This window comes from Oratosquilla oratoria, chromosome 18 (assembly GCF_046742065.1).
Source record: "Oratosquilla oratoria isolate Oo_2021 chromosome 18, ASM4674206v1, whole genome shotgun sequence".
NCBI classification, from domain to species: domain Eukaryota; kingdom Metazoa; phylum Arthropoda; class Malacostraca; order Stomatopoda; family Squillidae; genus Oratosquilla; species Oratosquilla oratoria.
Genome location: NC_134794.1, coordinates 710,037 through 728,492, shown reverse-complemented (window position 1 = coordinate 728,492; position 18,456 = coordinate 710,037). Strand labels below are relative to the sequence as shown.

Sequence of the window (18,456 nt, the reverse complement as noted above, 5' to 3'; positions counted from 1 at the left end):
CGTTGTCATATAACTGTATCCGGTAGGTTTGTGTGTCATATATGCTGCCTTCTTTAAATGGTGACTGCATCCGGCAACAGTAATATTAGCTGTGCATTCTTCGTGATTGTGCCTGCCTGACATAACTGGGTTATTCATATACAAATCTGTCTTGATGGATGCATGGCAACGATTGTTCCTTCTTCTCACACATTCCCACCGGATGCCATCCTTCAGGTATCTTTTCTTAATAAACAAGTGATTGTTTATACGAAGCTTGTCCATGCCTCTCAGTGTCTGAATCACTTCCATAGTTGTAGCCTCACAAGCAAAATTGAAATAAATAAACTGATAGTAAACAAGCAGATTTATTAAACGTTGCTTGGTGCCTCTTAATTATGCACCAGAAGTTAGGTTAGAGAAATATGGGCTGGTTTGCAGTGGGTGTGGTTATAACAGGGCTAACTGTGGAAAGCTGGTCACAACCAGAAAACTACACGAACGACGTGGCGAACAATGATTATTAGGGAACATGGCTCAGACTGCCTGGCAAGTTCCTGTAGATTACGCGCGAGTCCGTGTTCGATTCCCAAGCCGCACCCTGACATGTATTATCCACAAGGACAACTAGCCATCGTTTCACACTCGCGAACACCAGAAACTGCCAACGATTCACGTCACTGTATACGTTCCCCCATACAACATATTCGTATAGGTCCAACGGGCAACGGTCGGTCGTGTGATGCCGAAACTACCGGAAAAACATTGAACACGCGGGTCTGCCAGACGTACGACGCGTGAATTGGTTTACCCATTACAGTGTATCACAGTTTTATCAAACAAAACACAATACTACAAACAAAATGAAATTTTCACTATATTGACCTGTATCATGCAAATGCGTCCATGATTAGGGGATATTTGGTGGTGTCCCTGTTGCATTTGAAAATAGTATGCATTCTAAGTATATTGAATACTACGAAACCCATATCAGCATTTCAGGGTGTTCTATAATATGCATCTTCTATGTACCTGCATTGAAACAAGGCCACTGGAATAACGACTGACATACAAGCAGTTCGGTACATTTGGAGAATGTATTAATGAAAATTAAATGTTTATGAAATATTACGGCAATAACTCTAAAGGAGGTCATTACATACTACATAGTCTGAATAACTGGTAGGTACTGATGAAGATGCCGGTTACTTGGAAGAAAAACACAGGGCTTTTCTTTTTAATCTCTGTTGCATGAGATTCCTTTACTTTTTTATCTGCTGATTTCAATATGGAAACTTTTGTTTTGTATGCTCTACTTTTCATGCAATTTCAGTGATTGCATTCTAGCCTTTTGCGACCAAATAAATTAACGCGTTTGTGGTATCAATAGGGATATACTGTTTTGTTTGTTTTTCCTTTCTGATATGATCATGGCTACAAAGAGACGTCACGTGTGAACAAACCTGATGTTTTCTGCTGTATTGGTGGATACTTCATACTTATTCGTCTGAGGTGCAATACAACATGGTTTGTGAGACGAGCCTATTAGGCGTACTTCAGACTTACTCGTGGTGACACGAAATAGGTCTCACATACTGTGCCATAACTGCGAAATGCTTGACTGGACGAAGGGAAACGTAAGGGCTTACCTTTCGGAATTCCCATGTCCTGACGGAACAGAAGAACCACACAACTGACAATACAAAAGCAGTTTTCATGAACAGCAGACATAAAATCACTTATTCTCTCAGCAATTCGATCTACTCTGATGAGCTACCAATTCCAGTTTTTAATGGGTTGTCTCCGTTTGAAGAAGAGTGACGATGAAACTCAAGAAATACTGGCAGATTCCGATGATCCTTCTTATGCTACATCCGTCTTCAGCAGTTAGCCAGCCTGAGCTGAATAACATTGTGTGTGACTTGGGTCTCTCCAAAATGCAGAAATGTTAGCTTCTAGGTTGCAAAAGGCACTACTGAACCAAACCATTAAAGTTTCATCATACTTCCGAAATAGGGAACAGGTTTTTGTGCAATTTTTTAAAGAGGAAGTTTACTTATTGCCATAATATCTCTGGTCTTCTCTACAAATTTATTCCTTTGTAGATTCCAAATTATTAGAGATTATTTCTAGATAGTTATAAGTGCAGCCTGAAGTGTGTTCTACTACATAATGGCAATGTCTCTGCAGCTGTTCCAGTAGGTCATTGTGCGTTTACGAGAAGAGCATAATATCAAAACTGTGATAGACCTACTAAAATATCATGAGCACAACTGGACAATTTGTGTGGACCTCAAAATTGTTAACTTCCTCCTTGGTCAACAAAAAGGATTTACAAAGTAACCCTGCTTTCTTTGCAAGTGGGACAGCTAAGCTAGAGACAAGCAATGGAACCAGAAAGAGTGGTCCTTACATGAGACTCTGGAAGCTGGTATGCCAAATATTGTCAATGATCCAATTGTCAGTCAAGAAAAGATCATATTTCCTCCTCTCCACATCAAGCTGAGCCTGATGAAAATTTGTCAGAGCATTAAATACTGATGGTGAATGCTTCCAGCATAGTCTCTGTTCTCCCTGCTTTGTCATTTAAGAAGATCAAGGCAGGCGTGTTTGTTGGACCACAGATTTACACACTTTTATGTGATCAAGACTGTCAAAAATATGAATAATAAGGAAAGGGAAGCATGGCTTTCATTTGTGGCAGTAATGGAAAACTTTCTCAGTAATAAAAAGGCTGACAACTATTAACCCTTGTAACAACTTTGTCAGCTTTTCATGACCTTGGATGCAACATGAGTGTCAAACTCCATTTCTTATACAATCATCTTGATAGATTTCCTGAGAACTTGGGCCAGTAAGTGACGACCAAGGCAAGCAGCTCCATCAGCACCTCAACAACATGGAGAAGTGCTACCAAGGGAGATGGGACAAACACATGATGGTAGATACTGCTGGAACATTATCAAATGTGATTGCCCTGTTGAGACAGTCTCCACAAACGCAAAAGCTTTGAGTGCAAATTCCTGCCTGACTAAAATGTAATCGAGCTTTGTATCTTCGTAGCAACCAATTTACCTAACAATGAGTTTCATATAAATTCTAACCTTTGTGTTGATGGAATGTATCAAATTGTACATACATGTATGTATGTATATATATATACTTTTTCCATTAAGAAGCTTGATTAAACTATGCCACAGACCTCTCAAAAATATGAAAAGATTGTAATAAATATATATATAATATATATATAATATATATATAATATATATATATATATATATATATATATATATATATATATGATCAAAGCGTGATGTTCCCACCCAAATGTGTACAGGTGGGAGGTTGGGAAGAAAAAGTCTAAAGATCATTAACAAAACTGTCTGATGTGCAGTGTGATGGGAAAAAATCCTGCCATTGCATAGCAGAAATAGCAAATGTGTTGCCAAAGGCAGCCTTCGTCTAATAAACCAAGAACTTACTGCATTAAATGTAACAACAATCAATCCAAACAATTCATTGCCCTAATTTTTTTTTGTAGGATGCCCACAAGGAAATTGGCTGCAGCCACTTAACTGGCCCAAAGTCACTCAAGAGCAGTTTATTTCTGTAGCCAGGGCTATTCTGTGCAAATACTGTCTTCATGTTGAAGGGTGGCCTGAATGCAAATGTGGTTCTTACTTCTCTTGGGAGGGTATTTTTCTGTGGGGCTGATGTTGGGTGGGGGGGGGGGGGGTTGAGGTTTGATGATCTGTCAAGCCAAGGAATACAGTTTGCTCCACATCAAATTGTGAAAGGGTGCATTATTTTGTTCCAAAGTCCTTATTTGACTCCAGCTTATTACTCCTCTTTAGAGGGCATTCAATTCTCTCCTTATTAAAAATAATAATAAAGCACTATAATGAATCAACTTTCATTTTATTCCTTTACTCTTTCATGACTGTTTATAAAATGATTAACAAAAATGCTTTGGTTATATTGGGTTAACCTGCACTGGTCCCGTCATCAATACAGTATTTATTTTTTATACTTTTTTGTGGTAGTGTAAAACCAGTGAAAACTTGATCAAATATTACATCAATTAGCATCCGCAAAGGAATAGGTAATATGTTCTCCTCAATATCATATTCAGTAAAGTTCATCCACAAAACATCAATACTACCTATTGATATTTTCTCTGCATTTAGTGACATAGTCAAAACAAACTGAAGAGAGCCAATGTTTCTCAAAGTTTTGTGTACACACAATAAAAAAAATATCTCCATGGTGAGGTTGCAACAGTTCCATGACTCCAGTAATGATCATCATTGCTAACAATCCAACCCTACTATATTTCAAGAAACAGCATTATATTTATTAGGCAAGTGCTGAAATCATGCTGACCACAACAGTAGTGCTTTATGGCAATTATTATCAAATGATATTACTTTTAGGACTTGCATACCCTGATATCTTTATTTTCAATAAAATCTATCCATACCTAAGGCCTCTTCCCCTTATAAGGAAGATAGCCGCTGTGCACGCACCCACTCCAACCCATTCCACTTCCATCAACCATCATATTCCATGACATAACATGACTCAGATATGAGATGATGTCAAAATTCTATCCACATTACCACTACCAACTGTGAAGCAAATGGGATTCAATGTGAATTGACAACAAAAAGTAACTCCTGCCCATTTAATGCCTTGGACTGCTTGCACCAAGGTCAAGATTTCTATGTTGTGAGTAGCCATGATGACACAAGCATGCACGACTGAAGATACATCTTCTACATCTGATGAAGATTTGACAGATACACTAATGTTACAGACAAAAACCCTCCACAATTACCAGTGGAATCAATACTAGTAACAATAATTAATGTTATTGCCATTCACTGTTTTAATATAATTTTATTCAAACAACTTACTTTTATGAAGTCGTTGATGTCTATTTATCCATCTCCTCAGATTGTCATCATTTCCAAGTCTTGCTTTTACTTCATCATCCATAGCTTCCAATGCTGACCAAATTATCTGTTTAGGGGTTTCTCTTGATTTCATAGCCATTTTCTTTATCTGTTGTTTACATCTGGCAACAGCAACATTTAATGCATCTCCAGTATGGCTGTGATGCCCAGACACGACTGGGTTATTCATTAGCAGATCTGTCTTGAGAGTTGCACTACAATTATCACGCCTTCTTCTTGCACATTCCCACCTAATGCCTCCCTTGAACTTCCGTTTCTGGATATACATGTGATTGTCAATACACAGCTTGCTCTTGCCTTTATTACTCTCGAGCACTTCCATTGTTTGTCACATGAAGATTTGCTGCCTCTTATATATGTGGGTGTGGATTTTTTTCTATACTTTAGATTTGATACAAGGTTTTGTCTTTAAACTATGACACTAAATGGCCATATTTTAATATATTGCTGGAGAATTATGGATAACTTTAAAGTTGAGTACATCCAATCACTGTTATAAGACATCAATAATAAGAAATGCTTAAAATATCTTTCTTACAAAAGAAAGGAATAAACTGAAAAATGAATACAACGAATTGTACAATCAGACCTACATTTGGAGAAATCTTAGGAAAAACTATTGGACCTGGTCAGCATTCAAAGGCCAGAAAACTGAAATAGGGAAAGTAATAGCTGGAATAATGATGAAAGTGGCAATTCAAATACAAGAATGTGCACTCTGTCAAATGAAGGACTGTGTGAGATGCCAGCTCAGTGAAAAATAGGATCTCTAGCCCCCTACATGGTACCACTGCGAGGAGTCATGTCAAGAAGAGCTGAAAATATTGCAAGTGCACCCTAGATATCAATGAATGTGCCACAAAACATTACACGTTTCTCAATTTGAACAGTTGTTAAGTATAAAAGAAGTTTGCTTTCCAAAGACTAAACCCCTTGAACCATAAAGTGTCTCATTAGTGATAATGGAACACCTGGACCAAACTGCAGTTATCTCACTGGAGAAATCTTCCTTTAAATTTGTGCACCGTAAATATTTGACCACAAATTTTTTCAAACTTCACTAGATGTCTGTTTATCACCTATGCACATCCAAGGATCCCAAGCAATTACGAGTTATTATTATTATGGTAGTGAGGAAATTTATGAAAATGTGTGGTACTCTCATGGATTTGATCTTATGGTTAAGAAGAAGATGGATTACTTGTCTGGTTGAAAGACATTAGTTCATTGCTGTTCAACAGCAGTGAACTAATGTCCTACACCCAGACAAATGAGCTCCATCTTCCCCTTAACCTTTCCTGCACCCAGACAACTGATCCATCTTCTCTTTAACCTTCCCTAAGTTCCAATGACCACTCCCCCATTCCTCAACCTCAGTCATGTGTATCATGACTATATACTTAAAAAAAAAGTAATAAGCAGTGTCATACCAATGTTTATTTCCATGAACTTAATGTTCAGACAGGTCCTCGTTATCACCATTTTTGTATTTCTTCACCCCACTGCTGAACATTTCATTCACAAACACTAACAGCAGCAATTTCCTTTGAAACAATGTTTGCTTTATGCAGTGCAATAATTTGAGCCATCTACCTGCTTGACAGGAGCTTGGTTTTACTTATCTGTTATGAAAAATACATAAAATGAGGCCAAATATGTGGTAAATTGCAAGTTTATATATACCAGCAGTTGTTACAGCAGCTAAATTCCAACTAAATGTTGATATGACAAACTAAGGGGGACGGGGACAGATGTCACATCCACCACCATGTACTGCTTGTCTGTCCAAATTTAACACTAAACATGAGTAGAGAACAACTACTCACTTGGCTGAGACTGTATATGTGTGTATATCGATGGTGACAGCCTTTAGGATGTCAAATTATTGAAGCTCCATTCCCTTCACATTATTACAGCACTATCCTTATTCTCATGTTTATTTAATGTCTGTGTTTGTTCCACAGGTGTTGTTAACCTCTTGAATACGATGATGCCTATGTATGCATTATGAGCCACAAATGGATACAAGGATACCGGCATTGGCTTCCTGATTTTAATCACTGTAGCTGTAGCCAAATGACCCCCGTATTCTGTGAACAGGATTGATCATGTTTTCTGTGACGTTATATTTATTCAAGGTGAAAGAGAACGAGTATAACAATAGTAACTTTATATTTTGTAATGCATGTATTATGATGCTTCATCATACATCAGGCAACCCAATGTGCATGCAAACATTTGACTCATATTGAAGAGGTTAAAATATTCAGTGCCAAAGATGTTGAGTGATTCATCTCGAGGTGGTTGATGTCCTCTCCCTCATTATTAAGAGACAGGTCTCAAGTCTATTGTCCTTACTGTAATGTTGTAAATTTAGGTGCAACCAACCAGATACCATGTGACTGCCCTGCTGGTCCAGTGTTACATAGAAATCAAACCTGCCAATTCTGCCATGTTGGCATGGTATGGAGTTTAGTAAACTGTGTAATTTATCACAACATATTCATGCAGAGGAAAATTAAACTACATATGGAAAGACAGAGTGTGGGGTGATCTATTAGAGATTAATGGGTCAAGGACTTTTAACATGGGTGAGGCAGACAAGCTCATCATATTAAGACAGCAGGGCAGGACTCATAGTAATGGATCTGTATTGGACAAATTTAGATTCTATCTATATACCAAGGGCCTTTTCCCCCTTATAAGGGAGGTACCCAAGTCAAAAGTCATACACCCACTCCCATCCACACCCCCTTTCTTCCTTCTCATGGATGGCTGATCATCCCTGTATCCCTCCCACTGCTCTGGGTCAGAAGCATTGCAGCAGGACACAGCACATCCACAGCAAGGCCATTTCACTTAATCAGCAACCCCCTTGCCCTGTCCCCTCATGCAGAAAAAAAAAGAATGCAAGAAGAAATCCATTCAGGCTGCTTCAAAATATTACTCATCCATAACCACTCCCTACCCCCCATCCCCTTCCTTCCTTCCTTCCTTGTTCAACAGACATTTCCCTTACTCAATGCTCCTTTCACCCCATCTATCCATCTATCTCATTCTTGGTTGTCCACTCCAGTTCACTCCATCCACCTCTGCTTTCCACACCTCTTTTAATAATCTTACTTCATTTATTCTTTCTGTATGTCCAAACCATCCTAATACTCTTTTATCAGCCCTATCATCTCTTTTTCCACCCCAGCTCTCCTCATTTCTTACTTTATCCAACACTGTAAAACCTACAATACTTCTCAGACATTTCATCTGAAGCACATTTAAACTTTTCCTCTCTGCCTCTTTTAAATTCCATGTTTCTGCCCCATTCAGTGCTGTTGGCACAACCACCCCTTCCTGTAGTCCTCTTTGCATCAATTTCCAAATGCCTATTTCTCATGACACTTTTTAATTCCCCAAAACATTTACTTGCTTCTCTCAATCTACAATTTACTTCCAACGCCACTACTCTCCTTTCCTGCCACGTATGACCCCAAACACCTAAAGCTATCCACTTCCTCCGGTCTCTCTCCAACTTTTTTCAACCTGCTGCCTTCCTCTACCCTTGTACATCTCATCACCTTACTTTTACTCATTTACCTTCAACTTTCTCCTTTTGCATACCCTCCCAAGCTCCACCACTATCTCCCTTAATCCCTCCTCTGACCCTGCCACAATATCATCAGCAAACAACAACTGGCTCACCTCCCACTTTTCTCCATTTTCTTTAATGATCTCCTGTCCCTTGCCCATTACTCTCGCATTTACTTCCCACACCACCCTATCCATGCACACATTTAACAGCCATGGTAACATGACACATCCCTGTTGCAGTCCCATCTTTACCTCAAACCACTTGCTCTTGCCATTTCAAATTCTAATGCAGTTTCTACTACTCTGACAAAAACCTTTGACTGTCCTTTATGGCTTTCCCCTAATCCCATATATCTGCATAACCTCCCACAGTGCCTTTCTGTCTACCCTATTATAACTCTTTTCCAAATCCACAACAGCCCAGAAAATCATCCTTACTTTCTCACATATTTTCCTTACCACAAAAACCTAATCCACACAATCGCTTTACTAAACCCACACTTTTCCTCACCAATTACTCCTTCTATATTCCTCTCCTAATCCTCTCAATTAAAACCCTACCATATGCCTTCCCAACTACACTCAACAAACTGATCCCTCTGAAACTACTACACTCACATTTGTCCCGTTTACCCTTGTAAAGCAGAACTATACAGGCTCTCTTCCAGTCCTCCAGCACTCTTCCCTCCCTTAGACACACATTTAACAGCTTTGCTCTCTAGTCCACTATTACTGTACCTCCCTTCTTCAGACATTCGTATAACACCCATCTAACTCGGGTGCCTTACCTGCTCTCAGTTTCAAAGCTCCTTGTACATCATCGTTTCTTATTTCTCATTATCTTCTCCCTTCACTGCAATTTTCTTTCCACTGTTACCACCAATCCCTCCCTATCCTCCTTCACATTCAACACTCTCTAAAATACTCTGCCCACTTTCCCCTTACCGCCTCCTCTTCTGTACATCTGCATCTTTTACCTTTTCTTCTCTACTTGACTCACCTCCCCTTCCTCTCTGAACTTCCTTCCAAATATCTTTTTATTTAATATCTACTCATTGTATTTGCAAACCTCTTTTCTAATTCCAGCCCATGTAGGTAACTTCATATGTTGAAAAAGGTGTTATAAATATCACACATGAGAAATTACTTTTGAATTATATAAAACATAATTTTACGGTAGGTAATTCATTTGTCAAACTAAGTTCTGCTTGTATTCTAGTCTTTTAGGAGCATCCAGCACATAAAACAAAATGCTGGAACAATTAATCATATTTAAAAAGATGATAATGTAACCCAACATTTTCATTCTCTTAAACTATTCACTAGGTAAGGTACCATTACTGTATTGTGTTGCATTAAGAACACAATGAAAACATATAACTATCACTCCTTCATAACTTGGTTTAGGTTAAGAACAGTCCACTAAGAAAACTAGTAAAAGGGTAATGAGGCACTACAGGAATTTGATAAAATGGTAATGAACCATGTGTTGTACCATTTGTCTTTTTTTCCTGGTATATATTAGGTATGGGTATGTGGGTTAGTTCCACTGCCCTTTGTTCGATGCCAGGAACTATATCCTCAGCTGTAACACTGGGTAGTTTTGGGGAATGATTATGATCTCCAACTTTGACGAGTCTGAAAAGATACAGACAAACTGTGAATTTCTGCTTTGAGAACTCCAGCTCGTCTTATTCATTTCAATCACATCCAATGTATAATCTAAGGAAACATCCTAATGGAATACTGTATTAGTTTGAAATGTAAGACAAAATAACCCAGGTTAAATTCATTTCTATTAGGTCCACAAGTGTCTTGGAAATTCAGCTTACACTGATTCTGACCTATCTTTATATAGGATGTACTAGAGCAACTAGAAGGTTGTGAACCAATCCCCTTGTTGAAACCTCTATATGCCAATACTCACCTGTTCTCTTTATCTGTTATTGCTGTTGCTTTGCAGTACGGGTGAGTGCATTTCCAATATCGTCCTCCGTTGCTTCTCCTCATGTTAAATCTGAACTTGACTGAAGCACACACCAAACTCACTCCTCCTTTAGTTGTTGGCACAAATTGAATTGGTGGCAAGTCTGCCATCTTTGCCAAATGGAGAGGGCACCCAGTGTTCCGACTCAATAAGACAAAGATGTTTATAAAAAATAAACACACACCTTTACTTTCTTTCAACAGACCAATGTTTTCTTTTCCTGTTTTCTTTTTTTATGAATTGCACATTTTTACATCATGTTATAGCACTTATAAAGACAAACCATTCTTTTTTTTTCTTTCTTTCCTTTATTCATTAGTTAGTATATGTATTGTTACCAATACAAGGTAAAAACTGGGATCAACCAAAGGTACCTGAAAGTGGTTTGTGAGACTACGTCAGAAAAATCATCCCCCTACTGCCTGTCTTAAAATCTCATCACACCACCCTGACCTCCATTTGGAGGTACAGTCGCAAGGTGCCGACACTTGGTCTCACAGATCCGGAAGAGATGAAATGTAATAACATTTGCTTTCCTGTTTATGCATTAAATTCTAAGGACTCTAAAATAAGAATTAATCCATTACCAGAGTTCTCTCAATGGCTTCACCAACCATCCCAAGGATCACTATTCATATGTGCATTGTAGGAAAAATCATGGAAACTATCAGAGATGCTATTGAACGCCATTTCAAAAGTAACCATTTAATAAATGATAGCCAGCATGGATTCAGATGAAAATTCTTGCATGACTAACTTGCTTGATTTCTACAACACTCATTTCAAATTATGACAAAAGAAACAATATAGATTTAATATATCTGGAGTTTGCAAAGGTTTTTGATACCATCCCGCACAAAAGACTACTTGCTAAATTAGCCTCACATTGAATTAGTACCATAATAGCCTATTAAGCTGGACTAGTAGTTGGTTAATCAATCATGAACAGAATTGTTCTAAATGGCAAAACTTCTAGATGGAAAAATGTTACAAGTGGAGTTCCTTAGGATTCTGTTCTTGGACTGAAATCTATTGTCTCCAAATTTACTGATGATACAAAAATGTGCAGAATGGCAAATGATCACTTAAACCAATTAGATATTCAAGAAGATTTAGATAAATTACAGCCATGATCTGACAAGTGAAATCTAATACAAGTATATGTCAATTTATGCACATACCGTAGGTAAAGTAACAAGTACAATTACAAATTTGTTAACAAAAGTGAATAGTGAAAAGAATCTCCAAGCAGTGTACTTTTGCTTCAGAGAAGGCAAATAAGATTCTAGGACTGATTGAGTGATCTTTTGATTTTCAAAGTCCATCTGTCATTGTCAAATTAAATTGTTAGTTCGTCTACATTTGGAATATGCTGTTCCAGGATGGTCACCAAATCTCATTAAAGACATTGACAGATTGGAAAAAGTACAACAGCGAGCCACAAAACCAATTCCAAGTATCAGAAATAAATCATACTAAAATAAACCAAAAGATAGGAATCTATTTTCCCTAAAAAAGTGTAGACTCGGGGTGGTTTGATAGAGGTCTTTAAGATTTTAAAGGTAACTGAAATCAATAGACAAAATTTTAACACTGAATGCAAATCAAACAAGAAATAATGATCTCACACTGCCAGGAAGTATGTTTAATTTGGAGGTGGGTAGAAACAACTTCACCAACCATGTAGTAAATGAATGGAATAAACTTCCTGCAGAGGCTGTGCGATATAGTACAGTTCGAAGACAGAAGTTTTAAGATTCATTTGGATGAGCACTTAAGCCATATGCTGCAATACTTGCCATTCATTATTTTTTATTGTTTATTCATTATATTACTGTTGTTTTTCTGTTTGTTTATTATTTGTCACTATCTATTTATTTAATCAATTTATTTACCTTTTCCCGCATCCGACGTTGTTGTGAACCAAGAGGTCTTCTGTCGGCATGCCCTTCCCTTGCAATCTAATCCTTTGTAACCATGCGACCAGTGTGCGTGCGCGCATGTAAAATTAAGATTTTAGTGAAGCACTGATACAAATGTAATAAAATAACAAGGTGTTACAAGTAGTCAATATGATTAAGTAAAAAATAAATAAATAAAACGATGGAATTACATGAACTTGTTCCAAGCTCCTTGAAGACAGCAATCTACTCAAAACATCTACATTGAGCGACTTAACTGGGGCCATGGCCGTTCCCTGGAGGAACAGATATTCACTTTCAACAACAATTTCATCCAATTTCTATATCTAATTTCATATTTTCTAAACGCTCACTTTGTAATTATTCTATTCTTAAATGTATTTTTGTCTCAAAAAAGAATCTGCAATGGGGAATCTAGTAAAACTTACTTTGGTTACCTGTAAAACTTAAATTGGTTACCTGTTGAAAAACGTGTTGTTCAGTTAAAGCTTAATCATGTTCACCAAATTGTAAACGACCCTTGTCCCAGTTATTTGTCTGATACTTTTACACTTGTTAGAAATGCTTGTACCTTGAGAACTCGTTCTAGTTGGTCATCCGTTATTGTACCTAGGTTTAATAGTTTGTTAGGGAAAAGTTCGTTCAAATACACTGGTGCTATTGCTTGGAACTCTTTATCGATCAGCATACAATCAATTGTTTCTAAAAGTAGTTTTAAAAAATCAGTTAAGTGTTATCTTTAGACACTGTTTTTTCTGAAGAAAATAATTTATGTTTAATTTACACCTTTAATGCTAGTCATTGTTCTAAGTCATTTATTTTTTCTAGTCTGTAGTCATATTTTTCATGTACGTCAATTTTGACGTTTCTTTTTCTAATCAACCTAGCTTTTATTATGACAATCTTTTCCTAGTTAATATGTCATTTTTTATGAGGACCACGGTGGAAATAAGTCTTTTGTCTTTCTGTGCCATCCTCGGATGTACAATTATATTTACTATGTATAATACGAGTCTTACCTGTATTGTATTTTATTGTATGTATGATTGAATCCGAATAAAATAAAATCAAATCAAGCTGCAAAACTTAATATGACGACATGCAGAGGCAAAACGCGATTTGGAACAGTAAGGTACCAAATTATTATTCTAGAATAACATCTTCCGCATGGCTCATCAATTCCGTTATGTTCGGCTACAAGGACTGACTTCATTTATTTGGTGACCGTTAGTCGCTCCATTGGCTGCATTACATCTTCTCATATCCTTCAAAAAATAATTATTACTTATCTCCCTGCTAACCAACATCCGCATCCTGGACAAGTGTTCAACTGTGCTGTGACGCATCAGCAGATACAATAACTGGACCAAGTTCAATGAACTACACAGAAAGCAGCCATTTCTGCCTATTATTACCCACCATGTATGGGGTATTACTCTAAAAACTCAAAGACTGTGCTGATAGATGGGTTGTAAATTTAAAGTCCCTGGAGCAAGGAACAAAAGTGACAAACTATTTCTCGCACGAGGAGATTGCCTTCCGCATCCACACATCTTGTTTTCTTACAAAAAAGTTTCATTCATCCGGTGATTGAATAAATATTGTGGTTCTATTTTTAGTTGATTAATAAGCAGAGCGTCAATTCATTTAACCTGTTCCGTGCACTTTCGTTAATGTATCTTTTATATGTACATTGTTAGCAATGTTTGACTTACAAAGTCTGAGTAAGACCAGGCCATATCCAGTCAGTCCTGTTTCAGTTTAGCAAATCTTAGGTGAATCGAACCACATTTACCAGTTTACTTGTACATGATAACAGTTACGCTCGTCGGATCTCTACATTTCTAATGGTCAGATCTCCCATCTCCCATATTGACTTCACTATACCTTCGTCAAAACTATTATGTATCAATAACAATGCATTCAGCGAAAAAAAATGCCACAGTAACATAGAAATTGTTAGGAAAGTTTTTTCCTAAAAGCCAAATCTGCCCTCATTCGCCCTGCTGCCAGCATGCGTTTGCTCGGTGTCCGACTTAACGTCACCCAAATGAAACGCTTGCGTACGAAGACAACCAGGCATTTGCCCGTACATATCCATACTCCCATATATATATATATATATATATATATATATATATATATATATATATATATATATATATATATATATATATATATATACATATATATACCGGTAATACATATATATATATATATATATATATACATATATATAATACATATATATATATATATATATATATATATATATATACATATATATATTATATAATATATATATATATAACATATATTATATATTAATATATATATATATATACACATATATACCGGTAATACATATATATATATTATATATTAATATATATATATATATATATATATACACACATATATACCGGTAATACATATATATATATACATATATAATACATATATATTTATACATATGTAATACATATATATATATATATTAATATATAATACATATATATATATATATTAATATATAATACATATATATATATATAATACATATATATATATTAATATATATATATATATATATACATATATACATATATATATATATACATATAAATATACATATATATGCACTAGGATTCGAACCCTTGCCTAGGCAGCTTACGTCTTATAAGACAAAGATCTTACTGACCATGCTATCTCGACCCTACAAAACGGAACGACTGGGCCGTGAACCAAGTCGTTTCGTTTTGTAGGGTCGAGATAGCATGGTCAGTAAGGTCTTTGTCTTATAAGACGTAAGCCGCCTAGGCAAGGGTTCGAATCCCAGTGGATGAGTCTATTTCCAAAAATTGTCAAATGATAAAAAAAATACATATATATATATATATATATACATATAAATATACATATATATATATATATATAATACATATATATATATACATATATATATACATATAAATATACATATAAATATATATACATATAAATATACATATATATATACATATAAATATACATATAAATATATATACATATAAATATATACATATAAATATATATATATATATATATATATACAAGCCGCGGGCTTCGCCCTCCCCGGCTTCGACGAAGGGCTTGGCTGCGCAAACAGCGGCCTAGGGCCGCAGCTTTCCGCGCTCTAATCCCTCGTTTTCCCCTTCGGCCTCGGGACGAAACCCCAACACGGGATCCCCAGCACGAAGAACGCGAGGAAGAAGAACGCGAAGAAAAAGAACAAGAAGAGGAACGCGAAGAATACCACCTGACCCCGACTTACCCAAGCGCTTTTCCAAGAATATTTTTAGGACAAAGTGTCACCGTAATACCACCTGTCCCCGACCTCCACAGTGTTTTTTAGAAGAATATTTTTATGCGTTTTTTAGAAGAATATTTTTATTTAGACTTAGATATGTATATAATATAAATATATATATATACATATAATATAAATATTATATACATATATATATGTTGAGGAATGGACGACAAAATGAATGGCAGGGTGGTGAGATAAACACCGAGAACCGTTGGAGTTTTATTAACTGACGTTTCGCTCTTAACAGAGCTTCTTACATATATATATATATATATATATATATATACATATATATATACATATACATATATATATACATATATATATATACATATATATATATATACATATATATATACATATATATATACATATATATATACATATATATATATACATATATATATACATATACATATATATATATATATATGTTGAGGAATGGACAAAATGAGTGGCAGGGTGGTGAGATAAACACCGAGAACCGTTGGAGTTTTATTAACTGGCGTTTCGCTCTTAACAGAGCTTCTTACATATATATATATATATATATATATATATATATATATATACATATACGTATATATATATGTGTATATATATATGCATATATATATATATATATACACATACATATGTATTTTTTCATCTCAACCTGCTGTGAAGGTTCAAATAATTTCTGGCATTCCTAGCAACCAAACGTATTTCTATGCATACGCATAAACTCGTTGTGTCATGTCAGGATAATACTACTGTCACGCCTCGACGACCCAAACGCTATAGAGTACCGATCAAGATCTAAGAATATAAGGTCTAACCACTTCCGACCGAATTTCGAGGGAGTTGGCGCAGCTGGCCCGTGAACGTCACCTGGCTGTTCAAAGTGGGGTTGACGGGTCCTATAGCTGTCAGTTGAAGCTGGTGCAGCGTATGGAAAAGACGTTGCCTTCGCTCGCACCGCTTCACGCAATTAGTTATATTCTGACAAATATTATATAAAATATTATAGTTCCTGTCTATATATATATGAATATATAATATATATATATATAATATATATAAAATATTATAGTTCCTGTCTTCCTTGGCGTTTCAGTTTTCTTCAGTGTTTCACAAAGAGAAAATGGACTCAGCCAAATGACGTCAGAAGCTGCGCACAAGAAATCAAACGGTCTGACCTGTATATTTAGACCTTGGTACCGATCAGAACCCCCCATATATCGATTCAAGTATGAGGTCCCCAACCAGATACAGCCGGGTGCAGATTCCTCCCTCTCCCTACATCCACTTTCTCTTCATTTCTGTGGAGACGTAACTGCGGAATCTTGTGAGATAAATAACTGATAAGATTATCAGTGCCCATCTCTGAACCCTTATGAATGCGGCAAGAAAATCGTTAGGACGTCAACAGTAAACAATTGTTTGTGCATTCAAAATATCACCGTGGTCTATCATCACGAGCTAAAATTTAGACGGAGTTATTACTCTTTGCCGTAGTAGAACGATTTATGCCTGATGTGACTTTACACACGTACACACCCCCTCCCTCAAAGGTAGAAAGTCATAGTTTGTAGTACAAGTTCTCCAACCCAAGGGTCGAAGACAGAGTCCTCAATGCTATCCAAGCTACTGGAGTTGTGTACGTACATGATGTATGTATTTATGTATGTGTGTGTATTTACCTAGTTGTGTGTGTGTGTGTGTGTGTGTGTGCGCGCGCGTGCGTGTGTGAATTCAAAACCCCATGCAAAATCAGTCCTTCCCTTGTCCTGGCAATAAGTAAACCCACCCTCACCTCCAATACAGATCTTTTCAGTTACACGATGGAGGGACGAACTACGGTCGCCTGCCTGCACATGAATGATGGTCCTGCAAGACTGACGTGAAAGAGAATCCTCTCCCGGTTGGCCCCAGCTTCAGTCCCCACCACCAAGACCCTCACCTGAATCTGGTGATTCAGTAGCAGCAGCCCCAAGGGACTGACTGACACCGTTTCCGGACTGGGTCCAAGATCTCTTTATCAAATTGAACTGTTCTTTACTTTTTTTCACAAAGGGAGTTGACAACTAAAGACTGACACCCCCTCTGCTCCCCCCCCCTCCTCCTACCACCACCACAACCATCTGGTGACATCACCCGTCCTACACTAATACGACAGACAAACATCAAATTTCTCGCCAGAGAGGAGGATCGCCATCTGCGGGTACAGGGCCCGAGGACCGTTGCCAGGCAGCCAGCCAGCCAGCCACTGCGGGCCGACAGGTTTCCGGAACACGAGGCAAACTGTTACTGATACAAACCTTAAAAAAGTGCCTATTAGAAACATATTGAAGGCCGCCATTGGTATAAGCAACCAGGTGTGTGTGTGGGGGGGGGGGAGTTGGCCCTGAAGGTGCCGCTCCAGGTGCTCTTTTCACATGCAATCAGCCTCACCTCCATCACACATCCTCTCAGTCCCAACAGTAGTCTTTTGCCGGCGGCACGTGGATTACTGGAAGGTAGGTAGGTAGGTAGGTAGGTAGGTAGGTAGGTGTGTGTGTGTGTGTGTGTGTGTGTGTGTGTGTGTGTGTGTGTGTGTGTGTGTGTGTGTGTGTGTGTGTGTGTGTGTGTGTGTGTGTGTAGGGGGGGGGGTCACCGCCCTGGACAGATCCC

The 18,456-nt window shown here is 37.2% G+C and overlaps 1 protein-coding gene across 1 annotated transcript in view; it reads right to left on the bottom strand.

The window, feature by feature from the left end:
• Positions 1-5,135: 5,135 nt before the first annotated feature.
• Positions 5,136-18,456, bottom strand: part of LOC143034966 (uncharacterized) — a 43,143-nt gene continuing 29,822 nt past the window's right edge. Inside the window, exons 2-4 of the mRNA XM_076201311.1 lie at positions 10,471-10,904; positions 10,039-10,181; positions 5,136-5,405 (exon numbers count right to left, since the gene is read on the bottom strand). Coding sequence (XP_076057426.1) covers positions 5,395-5,405; positions 10,039-10,181; positions 10,471-10,640 — 324 coding nt within the window. The 5' untranslated portion in view covers positions 10,641-10,904 and the 3' untranslated portion in view covers positions 5,136-5,394. The remainder of the gene's footprint in view (positions 5,406-10,038; positions 10,182-10,470; positions 10,905-18,456) is intronic.